The sequence below is a fragment of the Leucoraja erinacea genome, chromosome 5 (assembly GCF_028641065.1).
Source record: "Leucoraja erinacea ecotype New England chromosome 5, Leri_hhj_1, whole genome shotgun sequence".
Lineage (NCBI taxonomy): Eukaryota > Metazoa > Chordata > Chondrichthyes > Rajiformes > Rajidae > Leucoraja > Leucoraja erinaceus.
This window is the reverse complement of record NC_073381.1, coordinates 42,358,149-42,377,824: the sequence shown is the minus strand read 5'-3', so window position 1 is coordinate 42,377,824 and position 19,676 is coordinate 42,358,149. Positions and strand designations below refer to the sequence as shown.

The 19,676-nt window shown below is 41.4% G+C and overlaps 1 protein-coding gene across 6 annotated transcripts in view; it reads right to left on the bottom strand.

The window, feature by feature from the left end:
* The window catches only part of otofa (otoferlin a), a 255,023-nt gene that overhangs the window by 15,720 nt on the left and 219,627 nt on the right, over nt 1–19,676 (bottom strand). For all 6 annotated transcript variants that reach the window (XM_055635427.1, XM_055635423.1, XM_055635424.1 and 3 more), the window contains 10 exons: nt 19,345–19,374; nt 17,842–17,967; nt 16,509–16,578; nt 13,161–13,297; nt 11,170–11,304; nt 8,965–9,102; nt 7,878–8,005; nt 5,376–5,546; nt 2,658–2,818; nt 1,554–1,696 (listed from right to left, as the gene is read on the bottom strand). In XM_055635427.1, coding sequence (XP_055491402.1) covers nt 1,554–1,696; nt 2,658–2,818; nt 5,376–5,546; nt 7,878–8,005; nt 8,965–9,102; nt 11,170–11,304; nt 13,161–13,297; nt 16,509–16,578; nt 17,842–17,967; nt 19,345–19,374 — 1,239 coding nt within the window. The remainder of the gene's footprint in view (nt 1–1,553; nt 1,697–2,657; nt 2,819–5,375; nt 5,547–7,877; nt 8,006–8,964; nt 9,103–11,169; nt 11,305–13,160; nt 13,298–16,508; nt 16,579–17,841; nt 17,968–19,344; nt 19,375–19,676) is intronic.

The window sequence follows — 19,676 nt, the reverse complement described above, 5'->3', positions numbered from 1 at the left end:
TTGCATTCATGAGAGAGAAACTAAAATCTTAAATAACTTGGATGGCATCATCTGCAAATAATGTACCAGGTTTTCTTGGTGGAACTTTTAAGCAGTGGGATAGATTTGTCGTAGAATCAGACAGCGTGGAAACAGGCCCTTTGGCCCAACTTGCCCACACAGACCAACATGTCCCATCCACACTAGTTTCACCTGCCTGTATTTGGCCCATATCCCTCTAAATCTGTCCTATCCATGTACCTGTCAAAATGTTTCTTAAATGTTGTGATAGTACCTACCTCAAATACCTCCTCTGGCAGCTCATTCCATACACCTACCACCTTTGTGAGAAAAAGCTGCTGCACAGGTTACTCTTAAATCTTTCCCCCCTCACCTTAAACCCATGTCCTCTGGTTCCCAATTCCCTACTTTGGACAAGAGACTGTGCGTCTACCCGATCTATTCATCTCATGATTTTGTATGCCTCTATAAGATCACCCCTCAAGGTAACAGGAATGGAATTCATTATGACAGATCGCTGAAAAACAGGTATGATATTTAAAAAATGTAAAATCAGAAATTGCAGAAACATCCAGCAGGACAGACAGCAACTGTGGAAAAGGGAATTAAATAAGGTTTCAGCTTGAAAACCCTATGTAAAATGATGAAGAATCTTTGATCGGAAACGTTAACTAAATTTCTCGTTCCACAGATGCTATTTGATCCGTTGAGTGTTTACACATTTTCTGCTTTCGGAGACACTTGCTCCAGGTAGGAGCATTGATGACCTTGGAACTGAGCACCATCCTGGGGATTCCAGGCCAATATTCAATCAGATGGAAGTGATCTTTGATGATCCTGGATTTCATTCAAGATTTCCTTGAAAGCTATTGAAATTTCTCTGAAAACACAAGAACTTCCTTGAAATTCACAAAATCTGACCTAAAGCATGAGACCAGGGCAGACTCCATTATCGGTTTTGATTTTAGAACAACCAAATCCACTACAGGCCACAAGGAGGGTTCAGAAATAGAGTGAAAAGTGCTGAAGACAGAAATGTCAATTCAGTTTTTTTTTCTTTGGAGAAACAGAATTAACATTTTGGTTCAATGATTTTTCATCCAAACTAATAATTAACTTTTTTTGTCTCTCGATTGAGGCTGCCTGACCTGTTGAGCATTTTTCTTCAGTGTTTCAGATTTCCAGATTTTGCAGTGCTTTGCTCTTCTAATGGGAAGCAGACATCAGCTTTGCTGCACTGATATACAATAATGTTACCATCTGTGTCCTTGGACTGCCTTACCTGCTGCTTCATGATTTTCCACCAACACTCTGGTTAGAAGGTTGTAATCATTGACTTTTCAATGTACTCCTGGTGGATGTTGAGGTTATGGGGAGAAGGCAGGAAAATGGGACTAGAAGGCAGGGATCAGCCATGATTGAATGGCGGAGTGGACGTGATGGGCCGAATGGCCTAATTTGACTCCTTTGACTTGTGAACTTGTGACAAGACACCGATGATATTACCTTGTGTGAGCTTTTCCGTCAGCTCTTGTCTCTCCAGTTTACTCTACCTGCTCAATGCCTGGTTTCTCAGGGTTTAGCAGAGGCCTTGTTTCCACGTGTTCCGGGACCAACTTGCAGCCAACACGCGGCATGTGCTCCCAGTGCTGCAGAACAATAAGGGCGACGTGTTCATCCGTCTCCTTCTTCACTCCTGAGAGGAGACATGAAAGTGACAGGTCAACCCGAAGGACTGGTTCTGAATGGTCTTATCTCAAGATTATGAAGTTGTGGAATTAGTTAACATTGTATAGTGGAACAGGTCAGCTAACATTGGCCTACTCATTCTCATACAATAATCCCTTGGTTATAGCAGACTGGCCTACCTACAGCTGCTACCCGTGCTGCCTCCACTGCCGCTTGCAGTAATGCCCAGCCACACCGCCCTTGGCTTGCGCTACCTTCTCAGATGCTGGCAGCATTGGCAATCTGTGCAGCAGTGCCAGCCAGCTGCCCGGATGCTGGCAGCGTTGGCCATCCGCTCAGCTTGTGCTGCATCCAGGCCGGATCTACTGTTGCCACCGTCAGCTCACACACCTTCCTCTGCCAATTCTAGATGCGCCTGCCACCGCCTAACATGACCTGCACTCCAGCCGCCCGCGAGCTGTGACCATTGACTCCGCTGATCCTCGCCTCTCTCCCGGCCACTAGCAGGCCGGGACCGTCAACTCACCTGGATTCCAGGCCCAGTTCTGGGCCGAGACTCTGAAGAAGGGCCACCTATCAAAAATGTCACATCCATGTTCTCCAGCGAGGCTGCCCGACTCCAGCAATTTGTGTCTTGTGTGGTACAACCCCTCCATTTTGTACAGGTCTACCCTCCCCAGAAGCGACCCCAAAGATCCAAAAACCTGAGGTCCTTTAGTGAATTTACCAGCAACTGTAGTTGTTTTTTATACCATAATAATACCTTAGCCATTAATGCCAATAGAGCACACCATCCTCCCCCTCTGGTCCGTTATAACAAGGGTTTATTGTACAGTAAAATGTGAACAGTTCCCAAATAGAAATATATTCCTTGAAGAAAACCAAATCATTGTATCTTCTTGTTGCTGTCAGATTTTGAGAGGATAGAGAGGAAAAGTATTTGAATGATTAAAACGACTACGTCATACCACTTTCATCCTCAAGCTCTGTTGGACCTGCAAAGACTCTATTAGCGACCTTTACTTTTCCTCCAGGTCCAAAGTGAGGCCCGTCCACTTTGCCTTCTTTGCAAAGTTTTGTCAGTATCTGTGTAGGTTTCATGGGATCTCTCCAGGTATTGTATCCATGACTGTTGACAACAAGAACATTGGTACACATTAGAGGCTCAGTAATCAGCAGTGAACTGCTACAAACACAAGACCTTAATAACCTCATGGTACACTTCTTAAGTCTGAATGGTTCTCATATATCCCCTGTACTATCAGTGAATGTACAAGGTACATTGATTAGTAACTTTGCAGATGACATAAAAACAGGTGGTTTCGTAGACAGTGAAGATGGTTATTATTAATCTTGATAAAGTAGATAAATGGGCCGAGGAATGGCAAATAAAGTTTAATTCTATGTAAAGTGTTGTATTTTGGGAAGTCAAACCAGGGCAGGACTTTCACAATGAATGATAGGGTCCTGGAGAATATTATAGAGCAGAGTGTAGTGTAGGTGCACAAGTTCCATGAAAGTGGCATTGTAGGTAGATGGGGTTGTGAAGCATTTGGTACGGTCCCCATTGTCAGTAATGGAACCAAGTACAGAAGTTGTGATCAAGAAGGAACTGCAGGTGCTGGAAGATCGAAGGTACACAAAATCGCTGGAGAAACTCAGCGGGTGCAGCAGCATCTATGGAGCGAAGGAAATAGGCGACGTTTCGGGCCGAAACCCTTCTTCAGACTGATGGGGGGTGGGGGGGGGGAGAAGGAAGGAAAAAGGGAGGAGGAGGAGCCCGAGGGCAGGGGGATGGGAGGAGACAGCTCGAGGGTTAAGGGAGGGGAGGAGACAGCAAGGGCTAGCAAAATTGGGAGAATTCAACGTTCATGCCATTAGGATGCAAGCTGCCCAGGCGGAATATGAGGTGCTGTTCCTCCAATTTCCGCTGTTGCTCACTCTGGCAATGGAGGAGACCCAGGACAGAGAGGTCGGATTGAGAATGGGAAGGGGAGTTGAAGTGCTGAGCTACCGGGAGTTCAGGTAGGTTATTGCGGACTGAGCGGAGGTGTTCAGCGAAACGATCGCCCAACCTCCGCTTAGTTTCCCCGATGTAAATCAGCTGACATCTAGAGCAGCGGATGCAGTAGATGAGGTTGGAGGAGATACAGGTGAACCTTTGTCGCACCTGGAACGACTGCTTGGGACCTTGAATGGAGTCGAGGGGGGAGGTGAAGGGACAGGTGTTGCATTTCTTGCGGTTGCAATGGAAAGTGCCCGGGGAGGGGGTGGTACGGGAGGGAAGGGAAGAATTGACAAGGGAGTTGCGGAGGGAGTGGTCTTTGTGGAAGGCAGACATAGGGGGAGATGGGAAGATGTGGCGAGTGGTGGGGTCACGTTGGAGGTGGCGGAAATGGCGGAGGATTATGTGTTGTATTTGCCGGCTGGTGGGGTGAAAGGTGAGGACCAGGGGGACTCTGCCCTTGTTGCGAGTGCGGGGATGGGGAGAGAGAGCAGTGTTGCGGGGTATGGATGAGACCCTGGTGCGAGCCTCATCTATGGTGGCGGAGGGGAATCCCCGTTCCCTGAAGAACGAGGACATTTCCGATGCCCTGGTATGGAATGTCTCATCCTGGGAACAGATGCGGCGTAGGCGGAGGAATTGGGAGTAGGGGATGGAGTCTTTACAGGGGGCAGGGTGGGAAGACGTGTAATCCAGATAGCCATGTGAGTCAGTGGGTTTGTAGTGTATGTCGGTCAGAAGTCTGTCCCCTGCAATGGAGATGGTGAGGTTAAGGAATGGTAGGGAAGTGTCGGAAATGGTCCAGGTGTATTGGAGTGCTGGATGGAAGTTGGTGGTGAAGTGGATGAAGTCAGTCAGTTGTGTGTAGGTGCAGGAGGTGGCCCCAAAGCAGTTGTGATGTTATGTTACAGTTGCACAAGACATTGATGAGGCCACACTTGGAGCACTATGTTCAGTTTTGGTCACCCTGCTGCAGGAATGATGCCATTAAACGGGAAAAATTCAGAGAAGATTTACAAGGATGTAACAGGGACAAGAGTCTGAGTTATCGATGGACATGGGCATGCTAGGACTACATTCCTTGGTATACAGGAGGCTGAGGGGTGGTCTTATAGAGGTGTATAAAATCATGAGGGGAAGAGATTGGAAGAATGCAGAGTAGGGGTATTAAGAAGGACATAGGTTTAAGGTGAGAAGAGTAAGATTTAATAAGAACCAGAGGGTCAAATTTTTACAGCGGGTGTGGTGGGAATATGGAACGAGCTGCCAGTGCAGGTAGTTAAAGCAGGTACAATATCAAAAAAACATTTGACCAGCTACATGGATAGGACGCTTTAGAGAAAAATGGGACTAGCTTGGATAGGGCATCTTGGACAGCATGGATGGGTGGGGGCAATAGGCCTGTTCCTGTGCTGTATGACTAGGACTTGTTTACTAATTTGGCCTATTAACCTTTGCAGGTTGAAAACCAGCAAGCTGTTCTGAATACACACTTTGGTCGAGCATTTGGATCATAGACTGTTGATGCATTGGTTTGTACACTTGAACAATCCCCGGGTTGTTCAAGTGTACAAACATGAACAAGTGGTTGAGAGTGGCAGGTTTATTCGGGTAGGTTTATAGGCAGCAGTTAACATTCCCCCTTTGCTTTACCACATTGAACAAGTGTTCTTTTACTTACACTGAATATTGCTGCGAAAAGCCACACGTTGCTCTGTGTTTGCTGTAGTAGCGATTCTCTAGATCAATTTTTGTTTCTCCAATTAGATCATCCGTACCCACTAAATCCCAGTCAAATATAGCGACTGTCAGCATAGACTCCATTGGAAACGTGACTTCAATATCAAATGATCTGATGAAGAAGTTATACAATGATAGACTGAAATGGCAATTTTTGACAGGTTTTCAATGCTCTGATGATAAGTAATTGACACAAAAAAAAAGCTTTGTCAGCAAATAAAATTGCAATTCACATGTCGGTTCAGCGATCAAAGGATACACATTGTGGAATGTTTTAGTTCGATGTGTGCTTAAATGACACTTGTTCTTGTTGGTTAATTTCCGCTTGGTTTCCACTACAAATCCTGGGTTGATTCTATGCTGTATAACTCCTCCCTCTTATACAAACTTAAAGCACAAGGCATTGGGGGTTCAGTATTGATGTGGATAGAGAACTGGCTGGCAAACAGGAAGCAAAGAGTAGGAGTAAACGGATCCTTTTCACAATGGCAGGCAGTGACTAGTGGGGTACCGCAAGGCTCAGTGCTGGGACCCCAGCTATTTACAATATATATTAATGATCTGGATGAGGGAATTGAAGGCAATATCTCCAAGTTTGCGGATGACACTAAGCTGGGGGGGCAGTGTTAGCTGTGAGGAGGATGCTAGGAGACTGCAAGGTGACTTGGATAGGTGGGGTGAGTGGGCAAATGTTTGGCAGATGCAGTATAATGTGGATAAATGTGAGGTTATTCATTTTGGTGGCAAAAACGGGAAAGCAGACTATTATCTAAATGGTGGCCGATTGGGAAAGGGGGAGATGCAGTGAGACCTGGGTGTCATGGTACACCAGTCATTGAAGGTAGGCATGCAGGTGCAGCAGGCAGTAAAGAAAGCGAATGGTATGTTAGCTTTCATTGCAAAAGGATTTGAGTATAGGAGCAGGGAGGTTCTACTGCAGTTGTACAGGGTCTTGGTGAGACCACACCTGGAGTATTGTGTGCAGTTTTGGTCTCCAAATCTGAGGAAGGACATTATTGCCATAGAGGGAGTGCAGAGATGGTTCACCAGACTGATTCCTGGGATGTCAGGACTGTCTTATGAAGAAAGACTGGATAGACTTGGTTTATACTCTGTAGAATTTAGGAGATTGAGAGGGGATGTTATAGAAACTTACAAAATTCTTAAAGGGTTGGACAGGCTAGATGCAGGAAGATTGTTCCCGATGTTAGGGAAGTCCAGGACAAGGGGTCACAGCTTAAGGATAAGGGGGAAATCCTTTAAAACCGAGATGAGAAGAACTTTTTTCACACAGAGAGTGGTGAATCTCTGGAACTCTCTGCCACAGAGGGTAGTTGAGGCCAGTTCATTGGCTATATTTAAGAGGGAGTTAGATGTGGCCCTTGTGGCTAAAGGGATCAGGGGGTATGGAGAGAAGGCAGGTACGGGATACTGAGTTGGATGATCAGCCATGATCATATTGAATGGCGGTGCAGGCTCGAAGGGCCGAATGGCCCTACTCCTGCACCTAATTTCTATGTTTCTATGTTTCTTCTGTCGTGAGGTGGACTAACTCCCCTTTCCCCCCCTCTCCCCAATCTTTGCACATCCCCAATCCTGGACTCGTCACTTTAATTTCATGTTTTATGGATGTTTCTTCTGTCGTGGAGGTGGACTACCCCTTTCCCTTTCCCCCCCTCTCCCCAATCTTTGCACATCCCCAATCCTGGACTCGTCACTTTAATTTCATGTTTCATGGATCTTCTGGTGTTTTGTGACTGTTGGCAGACCAATTTCCCTCCTGGGATAAATAAAGATCTATCGTATCTAATGCTGGGAACAAACACCTACTTGAAATCTCTAAACGATACACCCACATAGTGAGGCTGGAATCTTGGAGAGAGTAGATTTCAAAAGCTGCATTTATGGATGGATCAGGCCAAAGACTGCTTCTCTGCTTTTGTGTTAGAATCCAAGCAGATTGGCCGATTTCAGTCTGAATTTGGTTCAGGATTTAAAACATAAGCAAAGGCTGTAGGAACCTGAGGTTATCAAAGGTGCACGTGATAACATTCATTGACAACCCTCCAATGTTCCTCATCCACGACCGTTAAACTGAAGGCATATTGTGACAGCAGTGGGTGAACATAGTTCCTCCCTCCATCTCGCGCCTATTCTCAGGAGCAATGAGGCAGAGACGAATGACACTGACATAGATGTTTGCTCTAAAACACCTGCTTTAACGACAATACCAGATTGTAAAATCATTGATACTCAGTAAAAATGGGCCAATTGCAAATTATTGAAGAATCTATCCAATGAACCCACCTCAAAATTCAATTACTTTCTTCAAATAGCAGCGGAGAGCGTTGCGAGACAGAATAGCAAACCTTTTTTATGGTTTGGTTATGTAAAACATAGAAAGTTATTTTCAGTGTTTTCTGGACTCATCTAGAGGACTTACTTGCCAAAGACTGGATTGAGTTGCTTGGATATATAGTTCTCCTTGTCTTTGATTTCTGTTTTGCCTAATTTTACGACAATATATGGATCTGCTTTGCCATTGATATCAGCTGGATGTAAATCTGTCGCCTAAGACAAATAATTAAACAACAATAAAACTCAAATGCGAACAAGCCCAAGAGTATTCACCAAATCAAAATTTGGTGAATGATCAAGAATGAAAATGTATATCCTCATGTGTTGGAATTTAAACACAGGAATAGTGTTGTGGTGCATCTATTGATGTCATTAAGTTTAGATGAAGGAACAGCATCCAACATTTAACTGGATTGATATCTCAACATTTTACCTATCCCTACCTAGAACACCCACAGGATTTCTCCCATTTAGCCATAATTATTTTGGAAGAGACTAGAGTAATGGTGGAAATAAGTGGTCAGTGTATTTTTTCTGATGAGTTATGTGGCTGATGGTATTCCTTAAACATTTTTTCCCCCTCATTTCAGTTTACCATACTTTCTGTTTTAGTGGTATAAATAATTCACTAATTCCTTTGAATCACTATTCAAGACCACTTGCATACATTCGGAGATATGAGAAAAATTCTAATTTTCTTGATTATCAGATGCACTTAAGTTGTCTCACGTTAATATATCTCTGGCTGGCTGATTGATTGACAAATATCAGAAAGATTCTGGGCCACCACCATGTGAAGGCTAAAACAGCCTTGTTGTGTCATATTCACGGACTTTACCTCAAATGTTCTTCATGTGAGTGTGTGAAGCTGGTGCCACCTTGTGGCAATGTTCCGAATAGATGGCACTCGGGTTGGACACAAGACATCTTGCGGAATCTGCAAACCTGATGATTCTTGGAATTTTTCACAGGCCTCCCACGCTCAACTATAGTCGTGTTCTATGCTAATTCATTCAATTCAATTAATCAATTAAAGTGGGATAAAGTGCTGACTTAACTCTGGATGAAAAAAATACCAGGCTGTTTGATGGGCAGAATAAGTTCATGTTTCATCCACCGCAACCAAAATGAAACTCACCAGCTTTGCTGTGACTTGTTTGGTCATTACTTACCCTTACTACGTATACTCTGACCAAAACATTGACGATATCGTTGTTTGGGATGCCTTGGAACATTCCAAAGGTTGGTTCATACCCAGCTTCCCGAGCAATATCATCTGGTAGTGGCACCTTGTATACGCAAACAGAGCCCTGCATGGATTTTTGAAAACACAAGGAAGAGAAAGGTGACACCACTACACGAAACCTGGTACGTGAATAAGTATATATATTTAGAAGCAGTTTATCCATTAAGGCCACTAAGCTTACTTCCTTGAGATAGATGTGTCAGACAGTTTTATTTGCAAAGTGGATTAAAGTGAAATTTTAATTCAGGCTACATGTAATCACAATACTATTCCAAAAAAAAAGTGCAGGCGATTAGATTGTAAATAACCAGCTATTGAATCATATTACATTTAACAAGAGAAAATGTAATGCCTCCCCCAGAAAAGTAAATGTCTTCATCCATTTGTCAAAGCAAATCATTGCATGGATCTGGCTCAGTGTGTCAGCTGTTACATTAAAACCAACTACAGGAACATTTTTATTACCCTTCTTTAAGAAAGGGTAATTGTTCCCAGAGAACAATGTCTCCATTAAATGCACCACTCAGTCCTCTCATGTTTCACAGAAGGTAAGAGGGTATTATTGCGCTCATACAAAAGTTTGAAATAGTTAACTTCATTCTTCAAAACAAAATACAAAGTGCTGGAGTAACTCTGTTGGTCAGACAGCATCTTTGGGAAGACACGGGTAGAGGATGTTTCGGGTCTGACCCGTCTTCAGACTGATTGTAGTGGGCAGTCGTCTTTCCCTGTCCTCCAAAGATGCTGCCTGTCCTCCAGAGATGCTGCCTGTCCTCCAGAGATGCTGCCTGTCCCACTGAGATACTCTGTCACTTTGTGTGTTGGTTTTCTTTGGAAGACTACCATTTGCAGTTCCTTATGTCTAAACTCTATTTCTCAGATGCACTAAAGATGTGCTTGATGTAGTCTTAAACAGCTTCAGCAAAACTTGAACAACATTTAATCAAGTTTCTCAGCGGTGATCCTGGTGAAAAGTACATGACCTCAAAATGACCAAGCTGCTTTCTGCTAGTGCACGTTGCAGCTCATTGCTACATTTGTATGTGTGTTATCCAAAACCCCCCACTGTTGATAAGGCACACTAGATCACTGCTTTATATGGGACGTTAAACTACCTCTGGAATTCTCTACCACAGAAGGTAGTTGAGGCCAGTTCATTGGCTATATTTAAGAGGGAGTTAGATGTGACCTTTGTGGCTAAAGGGATGGAGAGAAGGCAGGTACAGGATACTGAGTTGGATGATCAGCCATGATCATATTGAATGGCGGTGCAGGCTCGAAGGGCCGAATGGCCTACTCCTGCACCTATTTTCTATGTTTCTATGTTACCTCTATAATAACACTCCATCAAAAATCCTTGGATGAGGAAGTGTTTTATTATTTATTTTTTGAAACATTTTATGAGTTAAGTAGTGATGTCAAGTTCCCCAACTGCAAGATCACTGCAATGTGGAATTTATGAAAATATATAAAGGGCACAGCTTTTGAACTTTATTCATATTCTTGTAAAAAAATAATAACGTTTACAATGTACAATCTTGTGGGAAAGGTCCAGTATTATTGCGTTCCGTTTCCAAAACCAAAATGAATAAATTTAGATTTAGATAATCTTGAGCTTTAGCAGCAGCTGAAAACTTAAATGCAGATTCAAATTTACATTTTGACAATTTGAATATATTTCAATACCCACCACAACTAAAATAAATTGATATTGTCCTAGCTGCTGTTTTCTTTTCAATTAATTCCTTTCATCAGCATTTTAATAATATTTAATTATATTTGTGGAATCATAGAATTGAGAATACACTTTAAGTGTATGGCAATCCTGTTGGTCCCATTTCCCCACTCTTTTCCCAATGCTCCAAATATTATTCTTGATAAGTGGCTATCCAAGTCCATTTAATTGGTGAAACAAGGAACTGCAGATGATGGTTTACAAAAAAGGACACAAAGTGCTGGAGTAACTCAGAACATGGATGGACCACTTTTCAAGTTGGTACTCTTCTTCGGACACCTATCCATGTTCTCCAGAGATGCTACCTGGCCTGCTGATTCACTTCAGCACTTTATGGCCTTTTCTTCTATTTAAACGGGTGTTATTTAATTTTACATTCTTGGAGTTTTTACTCACCTTAAAGCGCCCAACAATTCTTTCATCATCTGTTGCACTGTCGTCATCATCTCCGATTTTACCTCGATAAAGATTAAATGTGTGCAGCCAGTCTTCAAAGTTTCCAAACTCAGTTTCCAATTCCTTGTGGTAAACCTATGTATTGGAATGGAAAGCATGTTACTCAATCTTACATGCAAAATGCTCACGATTGGGCAATTGTTGTTCTTCCAGGATTATTGTCAGCTATTTATAGTACCAGAAGATGAGCAGAATATCCTGAAGGTCACTTGCTTTTGATAGATACTGATCATATTCAAAACCTATCATTTGGAGTTCTCCACATTTAAATATTTTCACTTTTTAATTATTAATACACATATTTGATATTTGAGACATAACTGCTTTGAAGTCAGATAATAAATCCTTCAACATTGGATTGTTGTAAATTCTGTTGAATTTACATCGGAGGAGGTGAATATTTTAAGTTCAAATACATTTGGCAATATACGGCACCTTTGGGGTACTTTAACAGACATGGATAGGAAAGGTATAGAAGGATATGGGCTAAACGCAGGTAGGTGGGACTAATGGAGAAGGGCCATCTTGGTCAGTGTGTGCAAGTTGGGCCGAAGATCCTGTTTCTTTGAATGACTTTGTATGAATTTGTACGACTATAACAAACGTGTCGCAAATTTTATTCTGAGGTGCACACAGAGCATTCTGTAAATAGAATTATGTCTCGTACTCAACTCCTATTTTCCCACGGGGCCTGATCTAGTTTCACGTGCCATGGAGAAGCTCCATAGTATGGGTGCTTTACCTCAGTATCTGATGCTGTTTTTTTTCCAGCTAGATACCTCCTGGAATCTGAGCCTTGGAATAGATCAGATAGAGTCAGTGTAGTGAAGTACAAATACAGAATAGGGATCAGACCCTAGGGGTATGGGTTGGATCATTTTGGAGTGAGATGAGGTGACATTTTTTTACCTGAAAAATGTTGAACGTGGAATTATTTGGCACTGAAGGCAGTTGAAGCCAAGTCATTAAATATAGTAAGTGCAATGTCCAATGTCCATTAAATATATTAAGTGCAATGTCCATTAAATATATTAAGTGCAATGTTCAATTCATTGTAGACAGCCGGCGAGGAGTGTTCTTTGTAGATCAGCTGTTTCATAACTTCTATGCCTGTTCAACACAACACAGAAGCATGGAAGGCACTGGACCTTTGTTCAGCCCTGTCCAGAGGTGGCTTCCGATTGATGTGAAATGAGGGGTTGGACACACCATATCCCCAGCCTTTCAGCTTTATACCTGCCATTGCTGCCTTATCGGGACTATGTCACTGACCTTCATTGGAAAGGTAAGTGAGATTTAAATGGTACACAAAATTGCTGGAGAAACTCAGCGGGTGCAGCAGCATCTATGGAGCGAAGAAAATAGGCGATGTTTCGGGCTGAAACCCTTCTGAGACTGAGTCTGAAGAAGGGTTTCGGCCCGAAACATCGCCTATTTTCTTCGCTCCACAGATGCTGCTGCACCCGCTGAGTTTCTCCAGCAATTTTGTGTACCTTCGATCTTCCAGCATCTACAGTTCCTTCTTGAACAAAACAGTGAGATTTAAATGTTTATTTTATATTTCTTTTAATTTTAGTGGTTTAAAGTATTTAACTACATTCATTTTTATTAGCAGTTATTTGAAAAATATCTTTCCCCATTCTTAATTCCTTTTGAACCAATTTTAAATGCCCATAATCATGAGTGGAAAAGATCTTTCAATGTGAGATGTGGAATGGCCACCAGGGATGTCCATCAGTGGAACCTCAGGATCCACTCGAATCCATAAGTCACAGAGCAATAATGCTGAGGTTTATTCAAGGCATGGGCTGGTGTAAATGTGAATCAAGCCAACTGCTCTATGCAGTAAAAAGCTGAGTTTTCTTTTGATTGTTCAGAATTTTCAGAGCAACAATTTGGAACCAAACATATTTGAAGACTTTTGTACTTACGCGTAATTCGTCAATTTTAATTTTATCCTTCTTTTCAACAACTTCCAGCTGCTTTTTCTTCTTCTCTTTATCCTGTCCTTTGACCTTCCCCTTGGACGGTTTTGTGCCTTTCATGGGAGAGTCATCAATTTTGATCTCTGAATATGGAGGAAGGAGGATGGGCACAAAACACTCAAGCATGAATGACATGAAAGTTGACACTTTGACCTGCTGGGCTAGGATGGAAAAGGAGCTATGTTCTAAAACAAACCACTAATGCTAGAATAAACAGGATCACAATGAAAACTACTGAATCCCAAGGACAATTAGACCATAACATTACTAGGGTCCAAAAGAGAGTGCAGAATGAAACAATGAACCTATAAACAGATTCCATAATAAACCACCAACTCAATGCAGGATAAACAACTAAAACTGATAGGATTCATGGGTTGGATCACCATTTTTTTACCTTAATTTAGTGTACCCAGCAGGCAATGAAATCAATTATATTTGAAATTGTTCATTTTGGTCACAGTTTTACGGAAAATTCTTCACAAATGCCTGATATCTGTGCCGATCTGGTAGGTGGTATTGTTATACGTAAATCAACACTTTGCGTGTTACTCTGAACTCATTCACTTTTACTGAGTGCACTATAGTCTGAAATTCTTCAGTGTAGACACTGGTTCTCATTTAACACTCAAAAATGATTTTTCAGTCACTATTTTTGCCCTTGGGAACTGACGTTTCAAATGTCTAATATATGTTTCCAAAGTCAATTAAATAAATATTTCATCCATATGCTGGATCCACCTATTCATAATTTTAATGCAGTTAACTTTTCTATTTGATGGCCTCAGTCCCTCTCATTTTATCTTTAAAGTTCTTGAAGCCGAGATTCAATCAGCTAACATTGGATTTGATTTGAATATTTGTAAAATATACATTTTCCCAAGTTGCACTGATGTAACTGATCAACCTGCATTCATTCATTTTTCTCCAGCAATATCTCAATAATTTAAATCTATTAGTTTATGCTCAATTAAGATGAAGTGACCAATTTCAGAAATGTACTGAATATTTGTATTAAAGTACCAGTAAGGCTGTGTGTAAGCGTGCGGGCACACAAGAGAGGAGAGAGATAGAGTGAGGGAGAAGAGGAGGATGTGATTAGCAACATAACCGTGGCTATCAAGTTAAGGTCTGTATTTGCAAAAACAGTGAAGCTGGTTCAGCTTAAGTAAAGAAACAATAACATTGGAATTGGAAATTTAAGCAATCAGAATATAAAGCTACCTTCTCGAAGATTTTAAAGCTAATACCTTCAGGTCTACTTCAACAAATTATCATGTTAACTAGCACCTAAAAGTTACCACTGCAGATTAATCCAGCTGTAGAAAGCCTAAACACAAATCATACCATATAATTAGACAATCTAATCCTCTTTCAACTACTTCTTTCATAACAACTTTGGGAACAAAGGATCTGAAAAAACCTTGTGTTAGTAAAGAATAATTGCTTGGGATTGTCATTTGCAAATACAAAACTTGGTCCCTTCTCCAAGTGCAAATAGGCGCAGTAATTGCTGCATAAACTGTGTGCTCTGATCTCAATGACAATACTTGTGTCCAGTTCGTGCCAACTTTCATGAGGGCATAGTAATGTGGATGAGTGACAGATTCTGTCGTGATAAAAATGAATGGTGACCAGGCAAAGCAAAAACACTCACAGTAGGCAGAGGCTTAGAGTTATCATGAACACAGAAGATTGGTACATGAGTCACTCCAATCATTATGCTGAACATTGAAGATAATAAGCCATCTCTGCAATTCAGCCTTATTAAATATCCTATAGTTTCTTCCATTAAAAATCCCACTTCATCCTAAGAGGATTCTTATGGATGACAGCAAAATCTCAGTCACACAGAAAGGTCATGAACTCAATGGGATTTCCGTGATTTGATGTAAACTTATAGGATATTGTAATAAGAGTAGTAAAAGCAAAGATAAATTGATGCTAATAGCATCCCTTCATAATAATAAACAGTCAATTAGAATACAAAATTCCAGGATACTTTTATTTCCATAACATTTGCTATCTCTACCTGTTCCAGCTTAGCTACTGCTGACAGCCTCACTTAATTACCTCCAGCCAGAATATCCCATTGCCCCCCTTGTCAGTCTACTGATCTTTTACCCTCCATGAATCTGGTGCCCTCACAACTACTTGCATTGTCCGTGTCAGCTGGTCAGTTTAGTCACCAAGTCTTGGTCACCATGTAATAGGAAAGATGCTGGAAAGGGTGCAGAGAAGATTTATTAACATGTTGCCAAGATTCGAGAGCCTGAGCTATTGGAAGACGTTGAATAGGCTGGAACTTTATTTCTTGGAGCACAGGAGGATGAGGGGTGATTTTATAATTTTATACATCTCTATATAAAATCATGAGAGGATTAGATCAGGTAAATGCCGTCTTTTGCCCAGAATAGGGCAATCAGCAACCAGACAAAATAGGTTTAAGGTGAGGGGGGAAAGATTTAGTAGGAACCCGAGGTAACTTTTTTTACACATAGTGGGTGGGTATATGGAACAAGCTGCCAGATGAGATAGTTGAGGCAGGTACTATCATAACATTTTTTAAGAGGCATTTGGACAGGTTCATGGATAGGATAGGTTTAGAGGGTTATGGGCCAAGCATGGGCAGGTGGGACCACAGTAGATGGGGCATGTTGGTAGGCATGAGCAACTTGGGCCGAAGGGCCTGTCTCCATATTGTACAACTATAACTGTGGATCAGTGCGGCCATGTGAACTGTTGATTGTGTGTTTAAATTCTTCCTGGTCTTGTCCATCCCAATCCGGGTGATGCTCTCCAAACATAATTCTCTGAGTTCTCTACATTCCTTCATTTTGTCCATGAGCTCCCCTTCACCACTGCTTTCCATTCCTTTCCCTGATCATGCCCCTGAACTCTGGAAATCCTTCCTCTAATAAAACAAACTCTGTATTCTGCCCAATTAAACAAACCTTTAGCGTCTGTCCTATTGTGTTCTATCGTGACTCAGTGTCAATTCTGGCTGGCTAACGCAAATGAAACTACCTTTACTGCAGAAAAGGTACCATATATGTAAAAAATCACTGTTGTCGTTAACACCTCCCACCTATCTAACCACCTGCCAATATCATTCAGCCAGCGATTAGCATCAATTCATCAATTAATTAAGGTGCTCCCAATAGTTGAGCTTTTCCCCCACAATGCCACAGCCCATATGCATTTCACAGCAGGCACAAGCACATGCATGGGGGAGCGGTTCATTTCCTCAATCATTTTCCATGACAGAGGATTAGATTCCCCCCCTCCATTTACCCTCTGCTGCTATCTCCATATCCTCCTTCTCCTCTGCTTCAGCTGCAGCTGCTTCCTGCTGTCGGAGTTGCTGGAAAGAAATTCACAAGATCACCCTCTGAATTAAACAAAAGTCACATATTAAATGACAGGATAATGCGACGTCGTTTTTCTTGTGCATTCCTTATCAAATGAGATCAGTGTTATTCTGCGGCAGGATTTGGTGGAGTGTGAGAATGCGTGGACTGCAGGAGATTTGCACGCAACATTGGAACCGTTTACAATATTGGTCAAATAATCCCCCAGATGGCCGCCACTAGTTAAGAAGAGTCTCCCTAAATAGGCCCTGCTCAATGGATGATCTGCAATAATAGAAGCCTCATCTGGCGAGGCAAACAGTTGCTGCTTTTAGCCCTGATACCTAATCAGCAAACTCCCCTCAACTGGATTAACTCATGTGAGGAAACTTTAGGCTTGCATGCACTTTGATTGCTGCATGTTACCTCTGAACACTGCCTTAAAGTGAGAATATAAGTAAGAATAACTCCTTGGGCTAAGATTAGATATTCCAGACACTTGGAAGCAGCAAGATGACGCCGGTACATGGCAACTTAGTGTGCTGTTCCTAAAGAGGATCTATTGTACTCATGCATTATGTTATTTGACTGGATAGCATGAAGAACAATCATTTCATTATATATCCGTAGACATGACAATAACTAAACCAAACTAAACTAAAAGTAATCCTGCAAAATTAGCTGGAGTCTGAAGGTAACAGCTCTAGGAATATTTTAGGCTTCAGAAATCCAATATTGACACCAGCGACTTGGAAATAAACCTGCAGTACTTTTTAAAAGACTGATGGAGGGAACCCCTTCTTGTGACAATTTTCTGGGAAAGTCAAGCAATGTAGGGCACTTATTAGAAATCAAAGTGGCTAAATTAAACCCACTGCAATATTTCAGTGCCAAAGCAAATGTCACCTTTCTTTGGTAAACAAGAAAGGCTGGAGAAACTCTACGGGTGAGGCAGCATCTATGGAGCAAACGAAATAAGCAATGTTTCGGACCGAAACATTGCCATTTTCCGGCATCTGCAGTTCCTTCTTAAGCAACATGTCACCTTTCTTTATAATATTGTTTGACTGGTGCACTATGAATGGGCTCTGCTTAGTGTAAAAGATGTGTCCATTTGATTCTATTGTGGCATTAATATTAAGAACACAATGTGGTATACTATTTCGTATGCTTAAGATGTTTTACCTTGCATCACATACTGGTAAATATATCCTGTGATTCAATCTTTGGATCACATTATTCAATAAACACAGAAGCACTCTAAATTCACGGCATACCTCCATAAGAGTTTCAATGGAGGCAAAATATTTTGACCACCAGTCCAGCATGCTTTCATCTGGCTCCTCCTCTTCTATTTCATCACCTTTCTTTTTCTTCTTCTTTTTAGATTTCTCATCTTCAATCTAGAAACATGACAACATACATAGTGAAGAAAGTACCAGTCACTTGGAGCAATTGAATGTTTCTCTTGTTGTTTAGTTCTCAGTGCCCATAAGCAGTTGGTGGAAGAGGCAGCAATATTTTATTTGATCTCTTTATGCATTTTTCTTGCTTTTAACAATGCTATTCTGTTGCTGAAATATTTAATTGCAAGTCAAAACAGGCAACGGGATGGGTTGGGAAATTAGTTAGTTGCTGTTCTCACTGATAAACTTGATGTTGTCCACTTCCAAAGTTGAAATCATATTAAATTACTCATATTTTAAAAAAAGTCTCAGTATCTTACCATCTCTCACTGGGCAGGTTTTAAAAAACGCTTTCTTTAGATTGGGCAAAGAGGAAGTCCAGTTTAGAAATGTGACAAGCATCCAAACTTTCATGTCTTGCTATTACGATGGGCTTCCCTGACTTCCCTGGTTGTAAAAGGCAGTGTCCCTTTGCAGGTTTGACGAGATCCTGCCTAGAGTCCTTGCTCCTGTGGAGCCAGTACATATGTCTACATTCCTTTCAATTGTGGTCAACTTCAGTTATATAAATAGCATTGGCACTTTTTGGATGCAACTTAGAGTTACTTTAAAAAAAAACTTTTACATCCTGATGCAATTGCTAAGTGACAAGCCTGGTGAGAGGGCAGGGACTGTTCCAAACATTGTCACGTATTCAAATCTCATGTAACATTTTTTTACTGCCAAAGTAGCATTACATTGAACTTCACCCCTTTGGCAATTTAACAGGTAATGCATCACAAGATTACGTTGCCGAGCTCATATATATTACAGAACTTGACTTGCTAACCTATTCACAATTGTAAGCAATTTTTGCACAACAGGTCTGAATATTTTGTTAGTCTTGCATTTTAATGCAGAAACATGATCAACACTGTGTCAGAACACTGCTAAGACTGGAAGCAAATAAGCAATATAAAGAAAGAGAAATGAAGAGTGTTGGCGATGCCATGCATTGATTTTGGTGGCTTGAAGGTTAACCGGGGATAAAATAACATGAGGAATGCAAGGTCCCGGAGTAGGGAACTTGAAATGACTTTTGCCTTCAGTATGCTGAGATGGTAAAGATAGTAGTGCATACAGTATGTTAATGTCTGTGGAGATCAAAAAGGGCAATTGGAGGAATGCATCGAGCTGGTTTGTAGTGTGTGCAAAATAGCAAGATTTGCAAAGCGGATAAAAGGTCGTGGGGAAACCTTTGTCAAATGAGCTTTTGTTCAGAAGCACCCCTCAGATAATAGTTAATGTAATCAGGAACTACATGGATTTAAGAGTTAATGAAGTAGTGAAGAGTGCTCTGACACGTGGAGATTTATCAGTGGTATCTTAACTTACCGCATCAAGTTTGACAACAGCGTCAGAGTTCTGTCATCAAATGGAAACAGACAAAATGAGATGATGTCAATGTCACAAAATTGGTTGTACATTTATGAACTAATTTTTTTTCCCCTCTTGATTATAAATAGAGAAAAATAACATAAATGGAACACGATTCACATAGATAATATAAACATTTATGAATGTTTGGACAGCATGAACTCTCATGGCAAATTGCTACAAAAATAATTAAAATACAAAACAAAAGCAAGCTTGTGCCATGTCACTGCCATATCCTGACGTGAATCCTGAAACTCTACAACTCCACGTGAACAGTCAACTAATAAAGT